The 24,771-nt window shown below is 58.6% G+C and overlaps 1 protein-coding gene across 11 annotated transcripts in view; it reads left to right on the forward strand.

The window, feature by feature from the left end:
- TCF3 (transcription factor 3) overlaps window positions 1–23,386 on the forward strand; it is an 84,504-nt gene extending 61,118 nt beyond the window's left edge. For 2 of the 11 annotated variants that reach the window (XM_086627731.1, XM_086627729.1), the window contains 12 exons: window positions 2,715–2,817; window positions 3,116–3,255; window positions 3,438–3,564; window positions 4,452–4,510; window positions 5,248–5,326; window positions 6,725–6,798; window positions 7,279–7,482; window positions 8,805–8,928; window positions 9,382–9,547; window positions 10,542–10,780; window positions 14,686–14,830; window positions 15,706–23,386. In XM_086627731.1, the coding sequence (XP_086483857.1) occupies window positions 2,715–2,817; window positions 3,116–3,255; window positions 3,438–3,564; window positions 4,452–4,510; window positions 5,248–5,326; window positions 6,725–6,798; window positions 7,279–7,482; window positions 8,805–8,928; window positions 9,382–9,547; window positions 10,542–10,780; window positions 14,686–14,828 (1,458 nt within the window). In that variant the 3' untranslated portion in view covers window positions 14,829–14,830; window positions 15,706–23,386. Of the gene's footprint in view, window positions 1–2,714; window positions 2,818–3,115; window positions 3,256–3,437; window positions 3,565–4,451; window positions 4,511–5,247; window positions 5,327–6,724; window positions 6,799–7,278; window positions 7,483–8,804; window positions 8,929–9,381; window positions 9,548–10,541; window positions 10,781–13,949; window positions 14,177–14,685; window positions 14,831–15,705 lie in introns of those variants that run through there. The other 9 variants (XM_086627733.1, XM_086627734.1, XM_086627735.1 and 6 more) reach the window with 9 other exon arrangements.
- Window positions 23,387–24,771: the final 1,385 nt, after the last annotated feature.

The raw sequence follows: 24,771 nt of genomic DNA on the forward strand, positions 1-24,771 counted from the left end.
CTGGTGCTTGTGACCCCCAGCCTCTTGGGCTTAGTTCTTGTGAAATAGGTGCCGGGCCGGGGCAGCGGCACGTGCTGGGGCTGCCCTCGGAGCACGCAGCCCCGTGTAGCCTCCCTGCGACGCGGAGCTGGAAAGCAGCAGCTGTGCTCACCCGCGGGCTGCCATGTCCAGGCACAGCACCCGTGGCTGGATGAGGCCCCCCCGAGCCCCCACCGCACATCAACCAGCTTTACCGGAGCAAACTGGGGAGAGATTTTGTTGCAAGTGGGTTGGTTCCTCCAGGATTTTGTTGCTGCAGCGAGTGCAGCGGCTGGGAACTGGTTTAGCCTTCCAGTTCGCAGTCTGGTCACTCCGCCTGAAGTCCCACCCCAGTTCGTGTGTTCAAGCGAGAAAAACAGGGACGGGAGGGGGGGAAAAAAAAAAAAAAACAACCACAAAAACCCACCCAACCCCACAAAACTCTGCGAATCGCAGCGCTGAGGCTCTGCAGGCGGCTCTCGCCATGCTGGCAATTTGAACCGGAGGAAATGACCTCACCTGGGGGTCCCCGGGGCCACTGGGGCCGCTGGCGCGAGCGCCGGGAACTGGGACCTGGCGCTGATTTACCGTTTCCTGCGGCGCTTGGCCGGCGGCCGCGGGCTCAGCCGCTTCCCCCGTGCGCGGCGGGACCGGGGTGCTCCTTGCTTGGCCGGCGCTCGGAATTCCGAGTTGGCTTTTCACAGCCTCCTCTGTGCTCAGCGAGGGAACGAAAGATTTCGTGAAATTTTCGGTGAAAACGCAGCCCCCCGGCACCCAACGGGAGACGGAGGGGTTGGGAACGGCGGAGCGGGGCGGATACGCAGCGAGGCGAACTCCCCGCTGCTTTGCAACCCTGGTCGGCTCATCCCCGTTATTTTATTCTTCTTTTCGCCCTGGATTTAGGAAATGGATGTTGCAGCTCGCCACGGCACCCCCCCCCCCACCTCCCCACCCCGCTGCCGTGCAGCTGCCTGGCGCGCTGGCCGGGTGCCAGCCGCTGGCAGATGGCGCGGGGCTATTAGACGTGCTTCGCTCGATTCCCCGGCCCGGCTCCCGCTATTTAATCAAATTATAGGCAAAAGTCAATTTACTGGATTCTTGTTCTTCGCGGCCTCCTCCGTTCCCCCGCTCTCCCCTGCCCGCCCGCGACTCCGCGCGCCCGCTTCGCCCCGACGCCGTCCCGCGATGCCACGCCGGGAATTTCCTTCTTTGAGCGAGGGACGGAGGGCAGCTGCCAGCGTCCGTCAGGTTTTTCCCTTCCCCCTCTCTTTTATTTAATTTTTGTTTCTACTTTTGCTTTACTTTATGCATTCCCCAAGCGCTGGTGCCCGCAAGTTGCTTTTGGCTCCGTGTCACCCCACGGGGTCCGTCGCTGCCCGAGAGCCGATGGGTGGCGAGGGGTCAGGGCTGCCCCTGGGGCTCTGACCCCTCTCCCCAACTTCAAGGGGAGCAAGAACCTGGATTGCCAGGGGAAAATGAAGCAAAATATTTTAAGTGTGATCACTAGTACTTTTCAGAGCTTTTTTTTTTTAATGAAAAGACCTCTATTTTCTGTTCCTCCACTAAAAATAAATAAAAAAATAAATAAATTTTTGGTGTTCTGACCAGTTACAGAACTGGAGAACGACTTTGCCCCGTAATGCTGGGGTCGGAGGAGCTGGCTGGGTGTGGGGGAAGAGAAACTCAGGGCAGGTTTCCTTTCCAAAGAAAGCTGTGGCTTCCAGGCGGAGCTGGCCGAGCGTGCCCGGCCAGCCCCTGCACCCACCTCTGCTTTCGTGTGTATTTTAAAAAAAAAAAAATTAAAAAAAAATTAGCAGTTTCAGAATGAATCAATGGGGGTGAAAATAGGCTGCGACAAAGGTTCTCACGTAATTTTGAGTGGCATTTCGGTTTCTTTGCGTGATTAATTTCTGCTTTAAAGAAAAAAAAAAAGTATGTTTTTGTGCTGGCACAGGGTGATTTTCTGTAAGGGCTTTCTGGGGTGGGTTTGGTTAATTCAGAAGAAAAGCAAAGCGAAGAAAAAGCCTTTTCTTTTGCTTAACATGCCGTTAAATATTGTAGCTGTACAGTGCTGCAGAAATCTGGCCGAGAGCTGTCCCCTTCCCTGTGACACCCCTTTTGAGGGTCTGCCCGGCCCTCGGCTTCCCCCGTGCCTCAGTTTCCCCTCGAGCAGGACAGGCTGGTTTCCACGGAGGGTTTGAGCAGGGGCCGTGCTCAGGAGCGGCTGCTGCAGTCCCGGTGCCGCAGCCGGCGTTCGGCAGCGTTGGCACCTCCCAAATCCTCGCCGGTCCCCATCGCTGCCGCTCAGCCCCGTGCCCGAGGGCGCGGGGTTGGCACCCAGAAACGATGGCTCTTGTGGTTACCCAGGAAGAGTTACAACCGCAGAAAAAGGAACTAGAGCAGCGAGTTGAGACTCTCTGCTGGCGCCGGCGTCTCCTGCGGGAGGGGGCTGCGGGGGTCCGCGCTGTGCCCCCTTCCCCTGCGCCGCTCTCTGGCGGAGCTGTGCCGTTCGTTTCCGCCGCCCCGACTTCAGCTCAGCTGCTCTGGTTCCCCCCACACCCCCCTTTTGCTGTGGGACCGACTCTGTCATCTGCCACGATGAATAAAAGCGAAGCCGCACGGGGTGGGGTGACCCATGGGGGAGGATGGGAGGCCGTGGGGTGGTCAAGGTCTTCACCCCCTTTCCTGCCCCACAGGTGTATCCATCCAACTCAGGTGATGACTACAGCAGGGATCCAGCTGGATATACTCCCTCGAAACCTCCCAGCACCGTGTATCCCGGAGCCTTTTATATGGCAGGTGAGTTATTGGCACCACCCTGGCATCCTCCAAGCTGGCTGGAGCAGGGGGTACCTGGCCCGTTACGGGTGATGGGAGGAATTGCACAGCACGTGAGGGGGAGGCAGGTTGGGGCAGGGGTGCGTGAGGCACGAAGCAGCCTTGAAATGGCTCTGGTTTGTTCAGCAGGTGATGCCCGGCGTAGGCAGGACGTGGTGGGGACGGACGCAGCCCCTCAGCCTGGGCTGACTCGTCCCCGTGTGGGCGGTGGGACTCACGCCAGCATCTCTGCCCTGCTCAGCTCTGGTTTTCCTTCCAGATGGGCTCCACAACTCGCCAGACCTGTGGAGTTCCGCGGGTGCCATGAGCCAGTCGAGTTACGGGGCCATGCTGGGCAGCTCCTCCTCCCCGCTCCCGCAGTCCGGCGGCTTCAACAGTTTACATCAGCACGAACGCATGGTACCGCGCTGCCCTGTGGGTGGGCTGGGGGTCCGCTCGGCAGGTGGCCACGTGTCACCTCGTCCCATAGCCGTCGGCTTGGGGCAGCTGCCGAGAGGGAGGACCTGGGTCCTGGCCTGGGCACCAAAGCCCGGCCACCTTTTGAGGACACCTTTCACCCTTCTCCTTCCCTTCTTTGCCAGAACTACCAGCTTCATTCAGGAGAGGTTAATGGTGGACTCCCCTCCGTGTCTGGCTTTTCCTCTGCCTCCACGCCGTACGGTGTCTCCAGCCACACGCCCCCGATCAGCGGGACGGACACTCTGATGGGTACGTCCAGCCCCGGGCACATGCTGGTACCCGGCGTGGTCTCCCTCGCTGCGCTGCCGTGCGGAGGCTTAGCTGGAAAATCAAAGTCTTGTGCAAACCTCTGATGCCCGAGGCTGTGATACCTGTCTCCAATGTACCCAGACATTTTTTATCCCTTGTGTGTCACCTGTGCATGGAGTTACTATGTGAGGAAGAGGCACAGCAAGGTTATTGCCACTGGTTGCCCGGGCAGGCCGTAGCAGGGGGACAGGTGCTGGCTCGGGGGTTTACACCTGGCTTGGGGGGTCTGGGAGGAGACGTTATCTCGTGGAGGTGCCGTGGCTTCAATGAGCTGCGAGAAGGATTTGCATCTGCGTTGTGGGAAGGTGGGGGTACGTGTGAAGCCGTTCATCTAAATCTGGAATAGTCATGTTTGTGCTGCGTTTGGATGCCACGTTAAACCCCCAGGTGCTTTAATCTCTGAACCTGCTGCAAAACCTGTCGGTGAAATGAAGTCTCGTTCCCCAGGAAATGAGGATCCTGACCTTGATTCCTAGAAAACCCCTTGTTTAGAGGAAGGGGAGCAAGTTTGCAATTGTAGGGTGCCCTTGAGATGCCCCGTGAAAACGGGCCATGCTGCAGCAGAGACGCTCAGTCGCTGTTGATGGCATGGCACCTTCGGCCCCGCGTCTTCAAAATACCCTCCTGCACAGCCTGAGAGCTGCTGAGGCGTGTGTGCCCTCGTCCGGGCTGCTCCCAGCTGGGCATCCATTTAATTTTCAAGCAAAGCAGCAAAAGCAAGAAATTTCATTCTCGGAGCGGGTGACCCCTGGGAAGGTCTCGTGCAGGTGCCATGTCCTGCGGGTGTCTGGTGCCCTGGCAGTGATGTCTGTGTCCTCTCTCGGCAGGTAACAGAGGAACCACAGCTGGGAGCTCAGGAGACGCGCTCGGGAAGGCACTAGCTTCAGTAAGACTTTCTGTGGATCCTTGACCCTCTCCCTGTCCTGTCGCATCGTTGGACCTCCCCTCCGTAACAGGGATCCTCTGGGCAGTGGGGAAGATGGACACGTTGAGAAGTTTGGGTGAATGCACCCCAAAACCATGGCAGCCTCTAAAGGGAGGATTTTCTCTCCTCTCTCTGCTGCCATCCTGAGGCCCGGTGCTGTGCAAAAGCACCTTTTGGCAGATGGGGAAACTGAGGCACTGGACGTTACGGTGGCTTCGCAGACTCATGCCCATGAGCTGGCACTGCAGCCACCCAGCCTAGTACTGCTCTGGGCAAGATGACCCTATGCAGCCCTCATGGCAGGACTTGCAGGTCCCAGTAGTACTGGCCCTGCGTGTGCTGGTTCAGACTGGGCAGCACTGGGCTGTCAGAGCTGGGGGTTGCCTCTGTCCTTCCAGTGCATGGACCTTTGCTTCTCTGTGGTGGCAGAGTTGTGCCCAGCACTGCACCCTGCAATCATTTCTTGGGGTTCTCGCTTCCCTCTGAGGTGAGACCTGAAGAACGGAGGCTGTAGGGGTGGGGGCAGTGGGGACAGAGACCCCGGTGTTAATAGGGGGCACTGGGGGGCTGAGGTGGGTTTGGGCAGGGAGGTGCCATCGGGTGGTCCTTGCTGCCCTGGGCTGCCAGCGCTGCTGGGGAGGGGAAGAGCCGTGGCGGGGCTGGGCGCTGCTGACCGTGCCCTGCTTCTCTCGCTCCAGATTTATTCCCCCGATCACTCTAGCAATAACTTCTCGTCAAACCCCTCCACACCGGTCGGCTCCCCTCAGGGGCTTGCAGGTAGGTGCCAACCGTTGCTCGTGCTGTGAAGGGGGGTGCCAGGTTTTGCTTTCAGGGGTTCCAAGGCAGCGAACTTGCCAGCTCAGCCCAGACCCTCATTAAAGACACTTTGGGCAATCTCGCCAAACCCCTTTTATTTTTAAAAGCGGGAGAGCGAAGAGGAAGGACGAGCGAAGTTGAAGGTTAGCTTTGCCCTCATTTGGAGCCAAGCAGTGCCCGGATGCGGCGAACGCCACGTGCGGGAGGGCGATGGCTCTGCCTGCGCTGCCTTCGCCCTGGCACAGGAGTTTTGGCAGGCGGCTCTGCCACGGGCTTGGATTAAAGCTGCTGCTCCCTGGGACCCGCTCCTGCCGCTCAGACAGACCCTGGGTCTGCGCAGCCCGTCTTGGTGAGGCTGGGAGAGTTCGTCCCTGGTTTTGTCTCCCGTGGGAGGAGCACAGTGGGAACTGGGGAGCAGCCCAAACCAGGTAAAAACCATTTTCAGCACCCGACAAAAGTGCCTCTCTGCTCCCATCCGGCAGGAGAGGTCTCGTTTTCTGCCCAACAGAGCTGGTGCCGAGAATCCTCGGTGCCCAGGGTGCAGAGCCGCGTGCACCCACCAGCCTGTTGCGCCCCTGGGGTCGGAGCGAGCGCAGCGTGGGTGCTGGCTGCACGCTCCGAGGTGATGCAGATTTAAAAACCTCTCGAGGTCTGAGCTCAGTTTCCTGCTGAGGCAGAGCAGAGGTGAGCCTCTTGTGCCACTTGGTGCCATGATGTCCTGTGCGGTGCCATGCGGTGCCCTGGTGGCCCGTGAGGTGCCTTGATGGCCTGTGCAGTGCTGTGCGATGCAGTGCCATGTGGTGCCATGGTGGCCCATGCAGTGCCGTGGTGGCCTGTGTGGTCCCATACTGTGTCGTGGTGGCCCATGCAGTGCCATGTGATGCCACGGTGCCCTGTGCAGTGCTGTGGGGTGCCATGGCCGCCTGCACGGTGCAGTGCGGTGCCGTGGTGGCCCATGCAGTGCCATGTGGTGCCGTGGTGCCCTGTGCAGTGCTGTGGGGTGCCGTGGCAGCCTGCACGGTGCAGTGCGGTGCCATGGTGGCCCATGCAGTGCCATGCACAGCATGGTGGCCTGTGTGGTGTCATGCAGTGCTGTGGTGGCCCGTGCAGTGCCATGGTGACCTGTGTGGTGCTATGTGATGCCGTGATGGCCCGTGCGGTGCCATGGTGTCCCATGCAGTGCCATGCATGCCATAGTGGCCCGTGTGGTGCCACCATGCCGTGCCGTGGTGACCTGTGTGGTGCCATGCAGTGCCATGGTGGCCCACGCGGTGCCGTGCATGCCATGGTGGTCGCCCCGCTGCCAGCCCCATCTAGTGGCAGCCGGGCCCAGTCTCACACTCTCCCCGTTGTCCGCAGGCACGTCGCAGTGGTCGCGAGCGAGCGGACAGGGTGCCTTATCTCCCAGCTACGAAGGGAGCCTCCACACTTTGGTAAGTGCTGCCGAAAGATCTGCCATCTCCTTTTCTTCTCCATCCGCTGTGCGCTGGCGGTGAAGGATTTGGGTCGAGTCCTCTCCCTCGAACGCCGGGGGCCCAGGGAGGGTGGTTGGGAGACAGGTGGAGGTTTGGTTGGGAGCAGAGCCGGGTGCCGTTTCCCCGAGCCCAGAGCCGCGCTGGCAGAGGCGCAGCCACGCGCCCTCCCGCTGATCAGAGCCCGGGCACATCCCTGTGGGTCCGACCCAGCCAAACGGATTTCTGCCTGGATTTTGCCTCCCTTTCCTGAGCACTTCCACTTGTCTGAGCCCTTGTGCCTTTAGGGGATGGCACTGGCTGGGTCGGGGGGTTATTTCTCCCCATACCCACCCTGCCGTAGCTGAGTGCGTGATTGCCACGAGCCGTTCTTTAGCTGCTGGTGGGCTGCTGGCTTTACAGGCATTGACCCAGACTTATTTCTCTGTCCTGTCCTTCAAGCAAAACAAAATGGAAGACAGGTTGGATGAAGCCATCCACGTGCTGAGGAATCACGCCGTGGGCCAGACAGCTGCCATGTCGAGCAACCACGGGGACATGCACGGGCTCCTGGGCTCGGCGCCGGCTCACAGTGCCACCGTGGGCAGCCTGGGCCAGGCCTTCCCCGCCTCCGTCATGTCCCTGGGGAACAGGCACCCGAGTCTGGTAAGTGCGGAAGCATCGTGGCAGCTGGTGGGGACGTGGCGGAGACCCCCGACACGGGGTCCTCCATCCCGAGTGACATTGGCTTTGGTGTGGGAATAGCTCAGTGTGGTCCAGCTTCCATCAGCTGTAACAGCTCTGAACGGGTGACGTGCACAGAAGTGCAGTGGCTGCCAGTGCTCGTGCCAGGGAGTGAATCCATGCTCAGCACAGTGGTGGCTCTTGGGCACAAGCCCCGCATGCAGTTTGCTCATGCCCCTTCTCGAGGCAGGCAGAGATGGTGAAAGCTCTTCTTTCCCTGCAGCATGGATGGAAATCCCTCAAAACAGCTTCAGGCTGTCCTTGGGGATACAGGGATGAGGAAAGGGATCTGGTGCAGGGCAGGACTGCGAGTATAGAGAGCCAGGTGTCACCAGGACTGCTCTGCTCCGAACCGTTCGGGCAGGTACCACGTCCTTCCGTGCACGTGGGGAGCGCTGATGATGTTTCATTCGGAGTCCAGGGAGCACGACAGGTCCCGGGTGCCCTGAGCACATGGGGCCAGTGCTGGGTCACCAGGGTCCCCCCTTGTCCAGAGACTGGTGAGCACAAGAGCACGTTGTTGGCAGAGCTGGTTGCCTGCAGCAGCAAACGGTGACATGTCTGCAGCCTCTGGAGAGCATCAGACGTGCTTCCCTGCTGAGCTCCCCAGACTCTGCTGCTAAGTGGTGAATCATCTGTGTGTCCTCTGTTGCAAACTGCTGCCAGCTGCAGAAACAAGAGTGTTTGCAGCAGGGCTGGCTCTGCCCTGCTGGTCCTTGGCCCTGGCATGGGGCAGGTCGGGGGCTGCAGGCTCAGAAGTGCTGCCTGACCCTCGCCCTTGGTGTGCAGGCCCTGCAGGGTGAGGTTCATGCTGCTCATGGGATGATGTCTCCTGCTCTGGTGGCACTGGGGAGGTGGCAGAAACGTTAGTACTTGATGGAGACAGGACACGAGCAGTCCAGGCAGGGTGTCCTCTCCAGTGTGCCAGCCTTGCACCCAGGCAGAGAGAGGCTTTTTCACGGCAGGAGGAGACAGCACTGATGGGGACTTTCTGCTGGGTCCAGCCTATGTGCAGGGCACGGAGCTGCTTTCTGCAGTGCCACCGCCACGGTCCCCAGAGGGAAGGCTGGCTCTTCCTTCCTGCATGCCCACGCTCTGGGTGGTGGGAGTGTGCAAGGAGGGCATAGAGCTGTGCCGCAGCCTGGTGTGCAGAGCCCTGCAGCTGCGCTTGCGGTGCCCGTGCCCGTGCCCGCTGGCTGGGACACTTGCCCCTCTCAAGGCTTACTCTGCTCGTTCTGCCATAGGTGGGGGGAGGTCACCCTGAAGACGGGTTGTCCAACAACCCCAGCATGCTCCACAACCATGTCACGCTTCCGTCACAGCCCAGCTCACTCCCCGACCTCAGCAGACCGCAGGACACGTACAGCGGTAAGGCAGCTCTGCGCGTGTGTTCGGGGCTCGCCTGCCACGGGCGAGATTCGGGTCACCCGTTAGGTCCAGCCCTGTGCATCTCCTGGAGGAGATGGGTGCTCTCGCAAGGCCAGTGCTTCCTCGCAGCATCTGCAGGGCAGTTTGTGCCTTGAGCCTTTCCCAGGCTACATGTTCCTGTCCCTCTTGCCAGCTGCGGGTTCACGGAGCCCCCAGGCCCTGCTGTGCTGGGGGAGGTTGGGCGCTGACTCCAGAGGGCCTGGGAGGTGGCGGGGAGAAGAACGGGCAGCGGTGGCAGGGCAGAGCTGGCACCCCTCCAGCTCCTCTTGCTGCAGATGGGTGATGCAGGATGAGTCCGGGATGCAGCGCAGCAGGAGCAGGGCCTGGGGACTCCCCCAGCCCTCCGTGTAGGTCAGGTCCCTCCATCCTCCATGTGTGGTTCTGCTTCCTCAGCAGGCTTGTCAGGGGGGCTGGGGCGAAGCAGCGTCTCCTCGGGCACCAGCGAAATAAAGAGGGAAGAGAAGGAGGACGAAGAGAACACGTCGGTGGCAGATAACTCCGAGGAAGAGAAGAAGGAGCTGAAACCCTCCCGGAACAGAACAAGGTGCTCTTTGAACAGGTCTCTCCCTTCACTTACTCTGTTACCAGGCTGGGGGCATTTGGGCTGGGGTACAGCTGCGGTGACCCGCTGGGCACGGCCTGGTGAAGCCGGGACCTGCCCTGCGGTGCAGACCCGCAAGCCCTTGCCCATGCTCACGCAGAGGTGGCACAGCCTGGGCTCCCCCTGCTCCCCCGCGGCCGGCCGTTTCAGGCCGTGCCAGGGAAGGGTCCCTGCTGACTCCCATCCCCGTGGCCACAGGGCTTCATCCTGCTGGTAAAGCAGAGGGCTTGTGCCATGTCCACACAAGCTGCACCCACCTGCGTGGTCGCTCAGGGTGTTGCTTGTGGCCGTGTGTGGCAAGGGCCGGGCACTCGGCTCCCCTCGGCCAGGAGCGGGGAAGGTTTCAGCCTCCTCCCTGCTTCGGGTTGTCTCCGCTGCCCGCTTCAGGCTCCTGCATCCTCCGTCACATCCAGCCAGGTGTGGCAGTGGATCAGGTCGTCCTTCTCTGCAACCTTGCCATGGGCTCGCAGACCTCGCCAGGGCGATGGTGCCCGGAGGGGCAGCGCCAGCCGCGCTCCTGCCAGGCGGCAGCCACCTCCTGCCCCAGAGGCAGAGGGCTGAATCTTCCCAGGATGCCAGCTTAGGACACCGGTGTTGGCCCACACACCTTCTCCGGGCCACTCCGCAACCTCCTGGCAACCAGCTCAGGCCTTAATCGCATTGTTGTGGTTTCTTCCTTCATTAAGAACAAAAACCAAACCAAACCAAACCAAAAAAGAGGCAGAAGAAGAGCCTTAATGACTTCTCTCCAAAGTCACTGCGTGTCTCTGTGTCCGGGCGCGGGGCACCGCGCCGGCGCGTCCCGGCGGGGGCACACGGGGCACAGCGCCACGGGCCACGCGCAGGGCTTGGCGTCTCGGTGCCTCGCCGCGCGTTTCTGTTCTGTGAGTTGACCAGTGCTGAGAGTGCACGCGAGGAATGTCCCTGTCTCGTTCTTATTTTAAACCATTAGTCAAGATGAGGATGAGGAGGACGATCTTCTTCCCCCAGAGCAAAAAGCCGAGAGAGAGAGAGAAAGGAGGGTCGCCAATAATGCCCGTGAGCGCCTGCGGGTCCGTGACATCAACGAGGCCTTTAAAGAGCTCGGACGCATGTGCCAACTGCACCTAAACAGCGAAAAACCGCAGACCAAACTGCTAATCCTACACCAGGCCGTATCAGTCATACTGAACCTGGAGCAACAAGTTAGAGGTCAGTGAGGGTCCCGGAGTGGTGATATTTTACGTACCTGATCGGCACGGGGCTGTCTGTCTGTCTGTCTCCTGTGACATGTGCTGTGGTGCCTCACGCTGTCTCTCTCCCCTGTGGCCTTGGGTTGCCAAGGCTGTTGATGTCCTTTTTTTTTTTCCTCCTTTTTTTTGGTTGTTGTGTTGGTTTTTTTTTTTTTCCCTTTTTTGCATCCCTGCTGTTCTTTCTTTTGTTCCCCGCTGCATGCCAATCCCCGAGGGGGGCACCTACAAGGGGGCACCTACGCTGTCCTTGCTTTCCCTGCAGCCCAGTGTTTGACTCAGCTGCTTGGTCAGCAAAATAAAAAAACAAAACACAAAAAAAACCCAGCAAATCTCCCCGGGGGGTGCCCAGTTCTGACATCTCTCCGAGGGCTGCTCCAAGCACAGAGCCCGTCTCTGCCCGCTGCTGCACCAGCAGTGAGCGGTGCCCCAGCCTCCGTGCCCACCTGGCACGGGGGCTCTGCACTCCTGTGTGCCCCCACCGTAGCCCTGGGTTTGTGGGCACCTGGCAACCCCCCGAGGATCAGCGGAGACGTGTGAGGGGCAGCGGGACGGAGCTGCTGAGCTCAGGGCTGGGCAGCCCTCGCCGCCCGTACAAACCGGTCTCCGACTCCAGCTGGGAGCATGGAACACATCGGGCAGAGGCCGGAGCTGCGGGCGGGCACGCACAAGCTCTCCCCCTCGCCGGGTCACGCTCGCTCCCTTCCCACGCGCGTCCGTGCCCGTCTCGGCCACCCGTGCTTGGCCTGCGCTCGCCCCGGGTGCCACGTCCCGGGTGCCACATCCTGGTGGAAGGGGAAGCAGAGGGCTTGGCTTCCCGCTCCGCTCCGGAGGACTTGGCTGCTTGGTTCCCGCATCCCGCAGTGCATGCTCCCGCCGGGGCAGGTTAACCCCTTTCTCTCTGCAGAGGCTGTTGTAACACGCATCGGTGGTTTGTGCCTGGCTCTGCTCCTCTCTGCTGGCCTCTGCTGTTGCATTGATGTTGGAGTCCTTTGTGCCTCTCTTCAGTTTGTAAATTTTTGCCTTTCATAACATGTATATTTTTTTCTGTCTCTTTTTTAATTTCCCCTTCCTTTATTTCAAGTTTTTTTTTTTTTTATTTTTTTTCCGGTTCTGTTCTTTCCGATCTCCTACAGACAGTCCCCAGCCGTGACCTCTCGGTGGTCCCACTCTCTACCTCGTACTTGCTGCTCGCGGATCGAGGCAGGAGCTGCGGGGCACCAGGGGGCAGGGGCTAGGCAGAGTTGGCACCGTGTTCACTTTGGTCTCCCACGCTTGTCCCTTTTTAAACCCTTCTCAGACGCAGCCGGAGCCGCGAGCCGAGCCCCGCGTGCTGTGTTCCGCAGACGCTAGTGCAGGCAGCCGGGGGTCCCTTCTCTGGAGGGTTTGGCCCTCGGGCTGCTTGGCAGGAGAGAAGCCAACCCCCGCGTCCCCTCGGGACGTCCATCGGGTCCCTGCGTGCCCAGCTGGCGCTGCCAGGATCCTCCTGCTGCTGTCAGCAGCTAACGGGGCAGGAAGGGAAAGGAGATTCGGAGGGCGGCGCAGGGGCCAGGCAGGCAGGGCAGTGCCCCTTGGAGAGGGTCCCGAGGCAGCCAAGGCACTGCACGGCCTCAGAACCCGGAGGACCCTGCCCAGCTGTGCCAACCACCAGCACTCGCTGCTGGCTGGGAGACGAGTCTGTCCTGCCCGGCTGCGGCGTGCCCGGTGCCACTGGAGCTGCGTCCCTGCTAGCGGGAGCCACCAGCCAGGAGCCGCGGCTGCCAGCGGGTGCTCGGAGGAACGAGACGGGTTCCTGCCACGGGTGGGCTCGGGTGCCAGGGCGGCCAGTGGTTCCGCTCCCCCTAAGCCATCCTGGGAATGCTGGAGAGAAGGTGGCAGTGCCAGCTGGGGCACCGAGGCAGTGAAGAGGGGACACAAGCAGGGATAAGGCAGCGAGGAGAGAATGCGGGCAGGGACAGTGGGCAACCCTCTGTCCCTGCCAGGCAAACGCTGGCTTGGGGAGCCCTCGCTCCTCCTCCATGCCATCAGGCACCGTCAGGAAGCTCTCCACACCCCTGGCACACCCAGAGAGGCTCTGACTCTGTGGCCTCTCCTTGGTGAAGGCTCATCCCCACGTGGCTCCCCTGGAGCCGAAGGCCACAGTCCGTTCCAGTGCCAGGTGTCACCCAAGGACCCTCCTCAGATAGGAGTCTTTCCTGCAAGACTTTTTGCTCTGGGGGAGAAAGTCGTCTGTACAGTAAATCGGGGGTTTGGAGGGGACGGGCTGCGGGCAAGGCCACGGTTTAAGATGCTGCCAGCACGACTCTGCCTTCCCACCCTCTTCCTGCCTGTTTTGGACACCCAAAGGTGCTGCCAGCAGTGGAGGCTCTCCCAAAGCTCCTGACCGTGCCTGGGAAAGCAAATCACTCCCTTCTGCAGTGCCCATGACAGGGAGGTTGGATTAGATGATCTCTGAGGTCCCTTCCAGCCTATGCCATTCTATGATTCTATGATTTTGGCTGTGTTGAAAGATCTGGATTCAGTGTCTGCATCCGAGACCAAGCCGCAGCAGCAACTGGGGCACTTGGCTCCTGCCCCCGGTGCTGCCCCACCACCTGTAAGAGGGTGCTGGGCCAGGCAGGCTGCCTGGCACTGCTGTGACACGGCTGCTCCAGTCGCCTCTCTGGGAGGATTTTGCTGCAGATGGGGTTTTTGAAGGAAATCTTAACAAAGAGGGATTCGTTTTCTGCCAAAAAGTCTTTCCTTGGGGGATGAACCCCATGTTTTTGGCTGAGACCCTCCCTGAACGTTTAGTTTTCCACCGGAAACAAACAGGAAGGCAAAATTTTGCAGAGGGGAGGAGGCGATGGTGTCGGTACTGCATCCACTGCCCACCCTCGCCCGTGGCAGCACCCTCCAGCCCCACAGGAGCCCGACCTCATGCTGGCAGCACCTTCCCGTGGCTCGTGGAGACGACACACAGCCCAGACAGCCCGGGCTGCTCCAGGGAGCACCCGAGACCAATTGGCTTTGCAAAGTGAGGCTGTTTGAGCCATTTCCAGTGGACACCAGAAGCACTATCAGCACGGCAACGTATAGCCCCCTCCTCGGTACCACCCCCCTGACTAATTCCTGTGGTGCTGTGAACCCAGCAGTACAGACGAGGCCTTGTCACTGGAGGACAAAGATCTGAGGGACCGGGAGAGGAGAATGGCCAATAACGCCAGGGAGAGGGTGCGTGTGCGGGACATTAACGAGGCCTTTAAAGAACTGGGACGCATGTGTCAGATGCACTTAAAAACGGACAAAGCACAGACCAAACTGATCATCCTACAGCAAGCAGTGCAGGTCATTCTGGGCCTGGAGCAGCAAGTACGAGGTATGGTAACCGCTGGCAGGTGTATTTCGGGGCCTTTCTCTCCCCCCCACGTCTCTGTGTGCACGTGCATCTCTGTCGTGGCTCCCGCGTTCGGTGCGAGGTTGCGCGGTTGCGTTGCCGGCGGCACCCTCGGGCACGGCGTGCGGTGGGCTCAGCTTCCCAAAGCCCCAGCCTGGGGCGGATTCGAGGCTGCTCTGTCCATCCCTCCTTGTGCTTAATGGGAATTTGGTGCCTGGATCTCATTAAGCAGCTTTGGAAAACTCCATCCTCAACTCCGCGCGGCGCTTGGGGTTTTCTGTAAGGAAGCACGTGTTAAAACTGGCGTGGGGGCTCAGCCGGGCACGAGGTTTTGCTCTAGCGGGGGTCCGGCCAAGTTACCGCAGCCTCTGAGGTTATTTCCTCGCATGGTCCCGTGTGTCTGTCCTGGAACTCTGTCCCCACCTTCTCTTTCGGATGCTGTTGCCCAGACTGAGGTTGCTTCCCTCCCTCCCTTGCTGTTTTTGGCGCAGAGCGCAATCTGAACCCTAAAGCAGCCTGCTTGAAGCGTCGGGAAGAGGAGAAAGTGTCCGGAGTAGTAGGAGATCCCCAGATGACACTTTCAGCTTCACATCCTGGTCTAGGAGATGGTCACAACCCTGTTGGACACATGTAAAGGTATCGTCCCCCACCCTGCGATCCCAGCACCCTGCTGCGGGTCCAGCCCGCTGCCGACACGCGCTGCTCTGCTTTGGCTGCTCGGCCCCACTGGTTTGGCACCAGCCAATGTCCTTCCTAATTTACTTTAAATGACTTGGCACGTGCGTGTTGTTGCTCATCTGTGGACACCCAATGCCTGTGGATGCCCAAAACCTCTGCCCCACAGAGGGGTGCAGCCCCGTAGCTGGGACAGAGGTTTTTGGTCCTCTCACCACCCTCAGCTCTGCTCCATGCCTCCCAGTCCTGCCCCAGTTGGCTCCTGGAAAGCAACAACTCCATTTCCCAGTGGCCCTATGGGAGGGAATGGGAAGGTCCCAGAAAGACACAGAAGGTGAAGTTCCCCCAGCGAGACTGTGGCAGGTGCAGGCTCTGCCGGGCTCTCCCCGTTTTTAAGGGAAAAAAAGAAAAAAGCAGTGCAGCCCGTTTGGCCGGAGCGGTGCAGGGCTGCCGGCGGGGGATTGAGCAGATCCAGAGGCTGATGCCACCAGCGAGGCTGCCCTCCGCGGGGCTGCAGTGCCTCCGCCCGGAGCACCCAGGCACCCCAGAGCGCAGGGGGAAGCCGTGGTGCCCCGACACCCCCTGCACCGGTGGGTGCCTGGGGCTGTCCTGAAAATAAAAAAAGGCAAAGCCAGTGTCTTGGCAGAGCAACGAGCTTCTGTCCCAGCTCTGCTGCAGCCACGTCCAGCCCGCAGGGCTGAGGCTGCAGCAGTGGGGCTTGCAGCCCCCCAACCCCCCCATGCAAAGAGCAGAGTTTTATTCTCATTTGGGTTTCTCTCACTTCACAAATTTCCCAAATTTGTTATTTGTTTGTTTGTTTTTTTTTATATTTGTAGATCTTTTCGTTCCTTTGGAGAGAGAGATCTGTAGGAAGAAAACCCTCAGCGTGACCTGCAACCTTCTCGAACCATAAACTTTAGTACTGCTAATACTGACACACGTGGACGGATCCTGGCATGACGTAAGGGGTGGAAAAAACACTTTGTCGAAAACGAAACGAAAACAAACAAAAATTGCCTTAAGTATAAAGTGTGGAACAGTCAATACATATCACTCAGTTAGGAGGGGGTGGCGTGTTCTCTTGGCTTGTTCACAAGCAGCCAGCAGCAAAATTGTGCCTAAGCTTGATATTTCTTTTTTAAAAAAAAAGAACATTAGTTATGAGATTTTTTATGTAGAACAAATAGCAATGCCTTTTGGTTTTTTTAGCTTCTTTTGCATATGTTTTGTAAGCAACAAAAATAATTTTTTTTTTTGTATAAAAAAAAAAAGTCTTGTACCCCCACGCTTTTCTGCTGCTGTTTCTATAGTTAATGTTGCATCTTTAGGATCAACCAGAATATTAAAATTGTATTAAGAGAGACTGGATATAAAGAGAGGAATTCTCAGATTCGGCTCTGAAAGCCACTAAAAGCGAATGTAGCCACAGCGAGGGGATGTTCCTCCTTGCCTGGCTTGTACCTTCCATTACGAAAAAACAAACTCACTCCTGTGCTGAATTCACCATCTCTTTGCTTTGGCCACTTCTGATTTGGGAAAAGGAAGTTCACCAGCGAAGCGAGTCGCAGTAGTATCCCTCAGCCGTGCTCCCGCTCCTCCCGGGAGGAGACCGAGGTCCATCAAGGATCTCTGCAAGATTTGCTTCACTCCCAGAGGATCCCGGAGGCTGCGGTCCTGCCGGAGAGAGGAGGTACCCGGTGGCTATCCCGGAACGTCAGCATGGGGAGGACAAGCTGCTGGGAGAGAGTGGGCCTTGGGGTGGAAGAGAACGGAGGGACTGGGGCACTTCCAAGGTAAGCAGAGAAGCAACACAGATGCAAGAGGAAAGCCCAGGGCAGAGGAGAGTGCCCCTTGCCCACGCGGCTTGGCAAATGCCCGCTGTCAGAGGCGCTTCCAGGGGCAGCGCTGAACAAAGACGAACTGAACAAAGCCGGAGGAGGATTGGGAAGAGGCAGAGGTGGACGGAGCAAAGGCAGCAGCGGGACGGCGTGCTCGGAGACCTTGCAGCAGCTGGAGCAGCAGACGCTGGCAGCAGGCAGCAGAGCCCAAGGTGGCAGGAAGGGGGGCAGCTCCCTGGCACATGCACGTGCTCCAGCCCTCGGCAAGCCGCCACCGGCCGCAGGATCCCCGTCTCCGTGCAGCTTCTCCCCACGCTGGAGCCAGCACCGTCGGAAGTGCAAAACGCTGCAGGCTTGGGGAGAGGGGTGGTTTCACACCCCGCCTTCACCCGCTGTTGCATCTCCAAAGCATTTTTGGAGGCAAACTCAGCTTGGTGCCCGGCCTGGCTTGCCACAGGGACGCAGTGGCCGCTGTCACCTGCACGTGGGCTCCTCTCTCCATGCTGGAAAGGAGGGGAGCAGCAAGCGCCTGTCCTGCGCGAGATGCTCCAGCAGCCAAGCTGGGCCAACGATCCCTTTGCTCCGAGGGCTTCCCAGTGTCACTCCAGACCGCTCCAGTGTGCTCAGCGGGAGGAAGACCCCCCGGCAGCCCCAGTGCGTGGCAGCGTGCCCCAGAGGTGCTCAGTGGTGCTGAGCTGCGGCAGCTGTTCTGGAGTTGGCAATGGAAGAGCGTCCACTGGAAAGTTATTCTTGTTTCTTCCCTCTCCTTCCCCTTCTGAAACATTGCGTGTCCGGTTCTTCCCAGCTCTGCAGGCAGACGGGGTCAGCTCCCCAGGGGGATGTTAAATCTCATCTCAGCAGGGTGTAGTGCTCAGACTGGGGCCAGCATTTGGCCAGATCCGCCTGGCAGAGCCCGATCAAGCAGGATAGTTCACGTGGCATGAGTGCTGGTCTAGGGGGGGTATGGGAACAGCGAGTAAGGTAGGATACCCGGCAGCAGGGTCCATCTCTCCCCTCTACTCCTCTGGCCTGTGCTTCTGGGGAAGCTGTATTGCTTTGGTACAGGGAAAGGAAGGAACTGGTGAACAGGATTAGGTCCTGTGGGACTTCCAAGCAACCCCAGGCTTCGGCATAACTTGCTGGTGCTCCTCTGTGCTCGTAGCTGTGCTTTGTGCTCCAGCAAAACCTGCTGGAGATGCTCAGGACATTGCTCATCTCCCACCTGCACCCAGGTACCGCGGGCTCAGCCCCTGTAGCATCTCAGAAGGAGCCACTTACAAGTGCCGGAGCAGTATGGGACCATCTCCCTGCTGCCCCTGGCACTGGCACTGACCCAGGACTCTGCAAGCTCTGAGGCTTTCAGATGCTCCTGGCTTTCCCTGCCCACAGCCTGCTGCTCCCACTATCATTTCTGTGTGATGAGACCTGAGACCACAGCAGGCTCCAGCTCTGTCCCTGGGAAGGCCGGGAAAGGTCAGTGGCTGTGGTCCCTGCAGGACCAGGAACATGCCTTCTTCTCGCCTGTGTCATCAGACATGTTTCAGCCTAATTAGCTTGTCCGGTTACGAGGCTCTTCCCTCCCTTGGATTCTTCTGCTTGCTTAAGCACAGGGCAGCGTGAGGCAGATGAGGTTTTCCTTCGTGTGTGACAGCTTTGCCCCTGTGGAGCAGCTCCCTTGCAGCAAAAGCCATGTCTTCCTGAAGCATTCTTCCAGATTCCGTCGTGCTCCAGATGCTGGAGCAAGTTCCGTGTGGGAACGGTGAAACATACAGGGAGTGGGCAGTGCCCCTCTGTAGCCTGCCAGCTGGGTCCAGGGGCTCAGACAAGCCCAAATCGTGCTCCAGGGTAGGAATCGAGGACTCATCGTCTGCTTTCTGCAGCCTTTAGGATGCGGCTCCATCCCATAAGTGTTTGTGCCCCGTCAGCAGGACGGTGCTGGGGCCACAGGGCACTCGCAGTGCGGGGTTTTCTGCTGGCTCGGTGCCACTGTCGCAGGACCAGGCAGGGATGGAGCAATGTCCCAGCCCTGGCAAGCTTGAAACTGTACAAAAAAACTAAACAGTGCTTCCCCAACACTTGGATTTTGCAACATGAATTTGAGGTGGCAGCCACGTACAACTGGATTTAAAGAAAAGAGATTGTAGTCAAGAGAAATCCAAAACCACAACCAAATTGGAAATTTGAGATTTGTGATTTGTTCAAAATTTTTCTCAACTCCTTCATCCCCTCCGAGTCCTGGCTGATGTTCTGCAGGCCAGAGGGGACTCCTGCTGAGACAGACCCTTTCCCATCACCCCCAAACCACCAGCCATTGCAACAGAGATGAGGCTTTTCATTGCATTTAGGTGGCTTAGATGCTGTTTTCATGACAGCAAAACCAGCTAACTTTGGTGGCAAGGCTTGGATGAAGGTCCTTGAGCATAAACCCCTGGTGTCAGGGTTTGGAGGAGATCTCAGTTCCTCCAGCAGGAAAGGACAAAGCCAGGGGCTGGTAGTGCTGTGCCCAGGAGCTGCCTCGATGGCGCAGGGTGCTTTGTGTGCTGTTGTGCTTGCTGCCTGTGCCAGCCCAGCACGGCCTCGGTGGCATCTCTGCTCTCTGGGTGCACAGGAAGCAATTTCAGAGTGCAGCAAGGAAAACTTACTTTGACTTGCCAGTGTGTGTGGCTCAGCGTGAACATGGTGCCTGTAACCTGCCAGGGAAAGTGGCTTTTCTAAAAATGAGCACTGTCGGGTGCTGTCCCCAAAATACCACCAAAAATACCTGAAATAACAGCTTGTTGCAACGAAACTCTCATCTTTAGATGTCACGGTCAGAGAGGGTGAGGGTCTGCGCCCTGCCCAGCCCAGGGCTCTGCTGGCATTCGACTGTGTGATCTTACAGATCGCTTTTCTCCCCCAAACTTGCTTCTCTTCCAGTCTGCACGTCCCTTGCACTGGTGCTCCTGCACAGAGGCGTCACGGCTGGGCGACACGCCGCGGGGTGGCATTCGCTTTTCTCCTTCCTCTCTCAGCCTCGCAGGACTGTGTTCTCTTGGGCAGCGTGCCCCTCGGCGGCGGGGACCGCAGAGGCCCTGCAAAGCCTCCTTCATCCGGCAGGGAATTCCGGGAGAGGCCGCCTTTTCTAGTTTCTCTTTTCCCAGGTGGCAGTAGCTGAGCTGCAGCGCGGTCAGGCAGCAGAACCGGGGTCCCAGGTGCCCAGCGGCCGTGGGACGCTGCTCGGGTGGCACGGCCAGCCACTGCAGTGCAGTCCTGGGGTCCCCAGCTCGAGGGACCTCCTCTGTCCTCCCCCTCCTGCAGCCCCCTGCCTCCCTGCACATCCTGCCCGAGAGCCGTGCATGCCACCAGGTGCCGGGGAGTGTCTGGAATTCAGTCTATTAACAGTAAAAAGTGCAGATTTTTGTTCTTTCTCTCTCTTTGCCTGTTTTTGCCCCAGAGCAAAACAGCTGCAGCTTCCCAGAGGCTGCACCTTGATGGGCTCGTACCGATGGCGCTCGACAGCGGACGGGAGGTGGTGGCCGGCTGCCTGCTCCTGTTCGCAGCCCCGCAGCTGCTGCCAGCGCACCCCGGGGAGCAAAATTCCAGTTAACCTCTGGTTTGGCAGTCGCTCCCCTGCCCGTGACCCGCCAGTCAGACCTGCTCCCAGCCAGCAACTGCCTGGCTCGAGTTCAGCTCCAGCTCTGCGCCAACATCTCCTGGGGCTCTCTGCTCCCCTGCTTTTCCAGCTGGCGCTGGTATCCCGTGGAGGTGTGCTGACAGGAGGGACAGGAGCTGGGACATCTGGATCCCAGTCTGTGCCCTTCCTGTCTGCACAGAGCTCCAGCCTGGGAGCAAGGGGTGCAGACGGTTTGCAGGAATTGGGGCTGTTGGGTTAGCCGGGCACCCCAAGATCCCACATCTGGCTGTTGGGAGCAGGTCCATGCCAGCCTCATGCAGCGGGTCAACTTGGTGCCCCTTCCCTGTGCCATCGCTGCGGGGCCAGGGGTCTGCCTGCTTTGCCGTTGGGGTTCTCGCTGTCTCGGGCAGAGACGCGCAGAAGCGCGATGTGGCACCTCCCCAGCTGTGACTTCAGCAAACGGCTTTTTCCCCTGGCACACGTGTGGGCAGCGAGACGGTTTCCTCGAGGTTTTGCACTTGCTGCCTGGTAGCGATTGAACAGGAAGGACAGAATCAGGCTGGGATTTCCCCAGGAGTCTGCAATTTCAGCTTCAGTGCAGAAACCGCTCTCAAGGGTCCTTTGCATCTCAGGCGTGTACCCGCTGATGCCAGCAGAGCCCTCGGGCCCCAGGCCCTTGCTGGGCGATTCAGCACGTCCTCCCCCTGGCAGGTGGGGGGGCTTTGAGAAACAGGAGGCTTTTGAAACCCCCAAGCCCCTGCATCCCTTAGCTTTTTTCCCATGGGGAGGCTGCCAGCTTCCGTGCCAGTGGAGCCCACGGTCCTCTCGCAGCCCTGCTGTGTGCTCTGCTGGTGGCTCTGGGCCAGCTCCAGTTTCAGCAAGCCCATGTCCTGGGGTTTTAGAAGAGAATTGAGAATGGGGAGGTGAAGCGAAGCGAGTACTGGAGTTGGGCCAGGACAAGCCAGCAGCCCCCGAGGTGCAGCGCTGGCTAACCTAGAGCAAGCCATGGCCACTGGATTCCCCCGTTCCTGCTCGACACCAGCAATAGCAAGACCTGTTTTCCATACCACAAGCTTGCACAAGGTCTTGGCCCTGCTAAATCCTATGCAACCCCCTCTCCTCTCCCCCAGGGCTCTCCAGATCCCAGCTCAGGCCATTCTCTTTCCTCTTGTCCATGACTGACGAGTTCCTGCTCCCTGCTGCTCTCGGGGTCCACCTTCATTTCCAGCAGCTCCAAAAGCATTTCAAGACCTGTGCCCTGCAGCAGGAGCTGAGCACTGAATTAGAGAGGGCAAGGCCTGGTCCTAGGGCTCCTCGACACACCCTTCACCCTCCTGTGCCTTCTGCTTGATGCTTGGCAGCTCACTGCCAGCATCCTTCATCTTGCACCATCTCCCCCAGTACCCCTGAGTGGAGAAGCTGTGTCCCACCTCGTTGCTGCACGGCCGTACGGGCTGCTCCGTTACTGCCTGAGCCTCAGGCTGGGCTTGGCTGGGCTTCCTTGCACGGCCTCAAGCCTGAAGATGTGTTTCCTTCCTCCTGCGCTCCCCAGTCTCTCCAGCCAGCACCTGAGCTGCTTCCCTTCACGCGCACCCACTGGGTTTCTTCGCAGTGGGGCAGAACCATGCCGGGAGGATTTGGGACGTGGAGATGCTGCAGGTTGGTCCTGTGGCCGTGGCTGCTTCTCCCTCCCCTGCTGCCCTTGGGGCAGGCGTGGTGGGACCTGGTGCTCTGTGCAGAGGTTTGATCTTCAGGGCAATTCACCCCTCCTGGCGAGCTGCAGTGCCTTTGCCCGTGGGACCCCCCGTGAGTCGAGCGTGGAGGTGGGCTCTGGTTAGGAGAGCGGTGCAGGATACAGGTGTCATTTCTGCCCAGACTTCTGTGTCCATCTTGCATCCCACCCTCCGGCGGCAAGAAGCAGCCCTGCCGTGGGTCTCCATGCTGGTATTTCTCCTTCTCTGCTTTTGTACATCTCTCGTTCCTCAGGTCTTGCAGTCCCCACCTTGGTCCAGCCAAGCACCCGCCGCGTTGGAAGAGAGGGCATAAAACTCATGCCCTGTTACATCTTGGCACAGCGCAGCTGCGGGCACCGGTGTGGGAGAGCAAAGGGGTTTGTGCTTCAAAATGGGGTGTCCTGGGTATCGGGGCCTTGTGCTGAAGAGCATCCCTGGGCCGTGCCCTGGGGAAGCGTGGAGCTCCCCACGGCAGCGAGCTGGGGACACCGCGGTTCCTCCTTCCTGGTGCCACGTCTTCCCAAACCACTTGAAACCCACCAGCTTTTGAGCAAACCTTGTAACACGGGGCCTCTCGGGGAGGGAAGGAGCCGTGGGAATCCGTGCCCGCTCCTGCCAGCGGTGGTCGAGTTGGCAGGAGAGAGGAGAGGAGAAAGAAGCACCTGGTGAAGCAGAGCAGGGATGACCCCAACCACACGCTTGGACCTCGAGGTCCGCAGGAAACGACCTGTTTCCTATGGATGGCTCCAGCTCCTTGGGGAAACGAAGCGTTACTGGGTTGCTCTTTCTATATATTTTTGTAGGAGGGGGGCGGGGGGGGGGGGTGGGGAAGAGCAGATGGGAGATGCCTGCGGAAGTTGTTTATTTTTAACCCCGTAGAAAGTTTTGGGTTGTTTTTGGTTTTTGGCCTTTTAAAAAATGGTCCTTGCTTTCGATGTTTATGCTGCCTACCTGTAAATCCAGATGTACTTAAGTGGCTGAAATCCTTGTTCTTAAATCAGATACACATTATAGTTTTGAACTATATATATAGTAAATATATATATATATATGCCTAACCCAGCAAAAAAAAAAAAAAATTAAAAAAGTATTTGGGGGTGGGAAAAATGCATTGTTGTTTGAAATGAATCACAATTGAGGGATAAAATTGTGTTTCTGAGTGCCTCAAGATATGAATTGTTTTCATTTTTTTAAATAATTTTATACAAGTGTCAAAACAGCTGGCTGGATTATTTGGAATTTTTAAATAATCCTAACTTTTTTAAGTAGATTTTGAGAACTGTCCTGTATATAACAGTAATGTAGCAATAAATGTGACATTTTTGTAACAATATTACTTTTTTCCCCCATATCTGTCTTTTCAGATGTTGTATACCTATGAATGAAAAGTTGTAATAAAGGTTTTACCTTGTACTAAAAAAAAAATAAGAAAGAAAAGCCAAGACAGGTTTTCAGACACTGTCTACTCGCTGTCTGTTCCTGTGCTCTGGGCACAGGTCCTGCCCACCTGTACCAGCGCCGTGGCACAGCCTGAACCCACACACTGCGAGTGCTTCTCACCGTACCGCTGCGCGTGGCCTCTGGTGAAGGTTTCCAGCGCTGCCCATCACTATGGTATCTGGGCACCTTCCCCAGCAGCCATCCAGACACACTCTACGTGCTGGGATCTCCCTGTCGCAGCGTAGCTTCTCCTGTGGCTCTGCTGTGGTCGATGGGGTCCTCTGCCACCTCTCCGGGCTGCTCTTCCGCGTTGGGAGTGTACCCGGCTGGAAGGAGGGGATGTCACAGCACGGCTGTTGCTTCCTTGCCTCTGCTCTGCCCTGGGGAGCACCCGGTGAGGGCAGCACCAGCAGGGTGCAAGGTGGAAATCAGGAGCCTAGCGTAGATTGGTAGTGGGAGAGACAACGTGGCAGAGCGTTTAAGAGGGCTTAAACCCTGCAAGAGTGGGCTGGATCCAGTACCAGGAGGCAGCCCAGCTTCGTAGGTTCTCACCATCCCAGTCCGTGGGTGAGGCTGTGTCCTGGCCAGGCTGAGTCACGTGGGATCTCTCTGGCCACCCGCTGCCAAGGGCCCAGCACCAGCCACAGCATCTTCCGACCCACAACCGCGCTGCCCGGCCGGGCTCTCCCTGCCCTTGTCCTGCAGGCTTCGCCAGGCGGGTCCCCAATGTGCTGCCCGTCTGCTCAGCAGGTATTTCCCCAAATCATCCAAGCTTCAGCCCCTGTGGTTTCAAGTGGTTGGGTTACCCCTCTGCCACCAGCTCAGCACGTTACCTGCTGCCTTGTGGGGCAAACGGGTTGCGGCAGCTGCATCCAGCAGCACTGAGCCCTCGCGGACTGGTCCGTCTCCGAGACCTTGGGTCCAAAGAGGAGATGCTGCTTGAAAGCAGCCCTCCTTTCTCAGGATTGCTGCCTGTTTCTGCTGCGCTGCTCCAGTTCGGGGCGGCCAAGTGGGAAAAATAGTACAAATGAACTGAGCAGTGGCTCTTGCAGTAGTTGGGTACATCTCAGTGAGCCCTGGCTGCCCTCCTCTCAGCAGAGAGCAAGCTCAGAGGTGGTGTCCTGCCTTTTCCAAGCTGCTCTGAGCACATGGTTGATAGTCCTTTCAATTCTGTGTCTCCTTGTCCAGGCTTGCCTCACCTCGCCCTCTTTGCCTTTGCTCTCTCCTCGCAGGGCTTGTTTCCAGCACGCTCTCACGTGGAAGAGCTGGTTCAGCCTC

This window comes from Tauraco erythrolophus, chromosome 28 (assembly GCF_009769465.1).
Source record: "Tauraco erythrolophus isolate bTauEry1 chromosome 28, bTauEry1.pri, whole genome shotgun sequence".
Lineage (NCBI taxonomy): Eukaryota > Metazoa > Chordata > Aves > Musophagiformes > Musophagidae > Tauraco > Tauraco erythrolophus.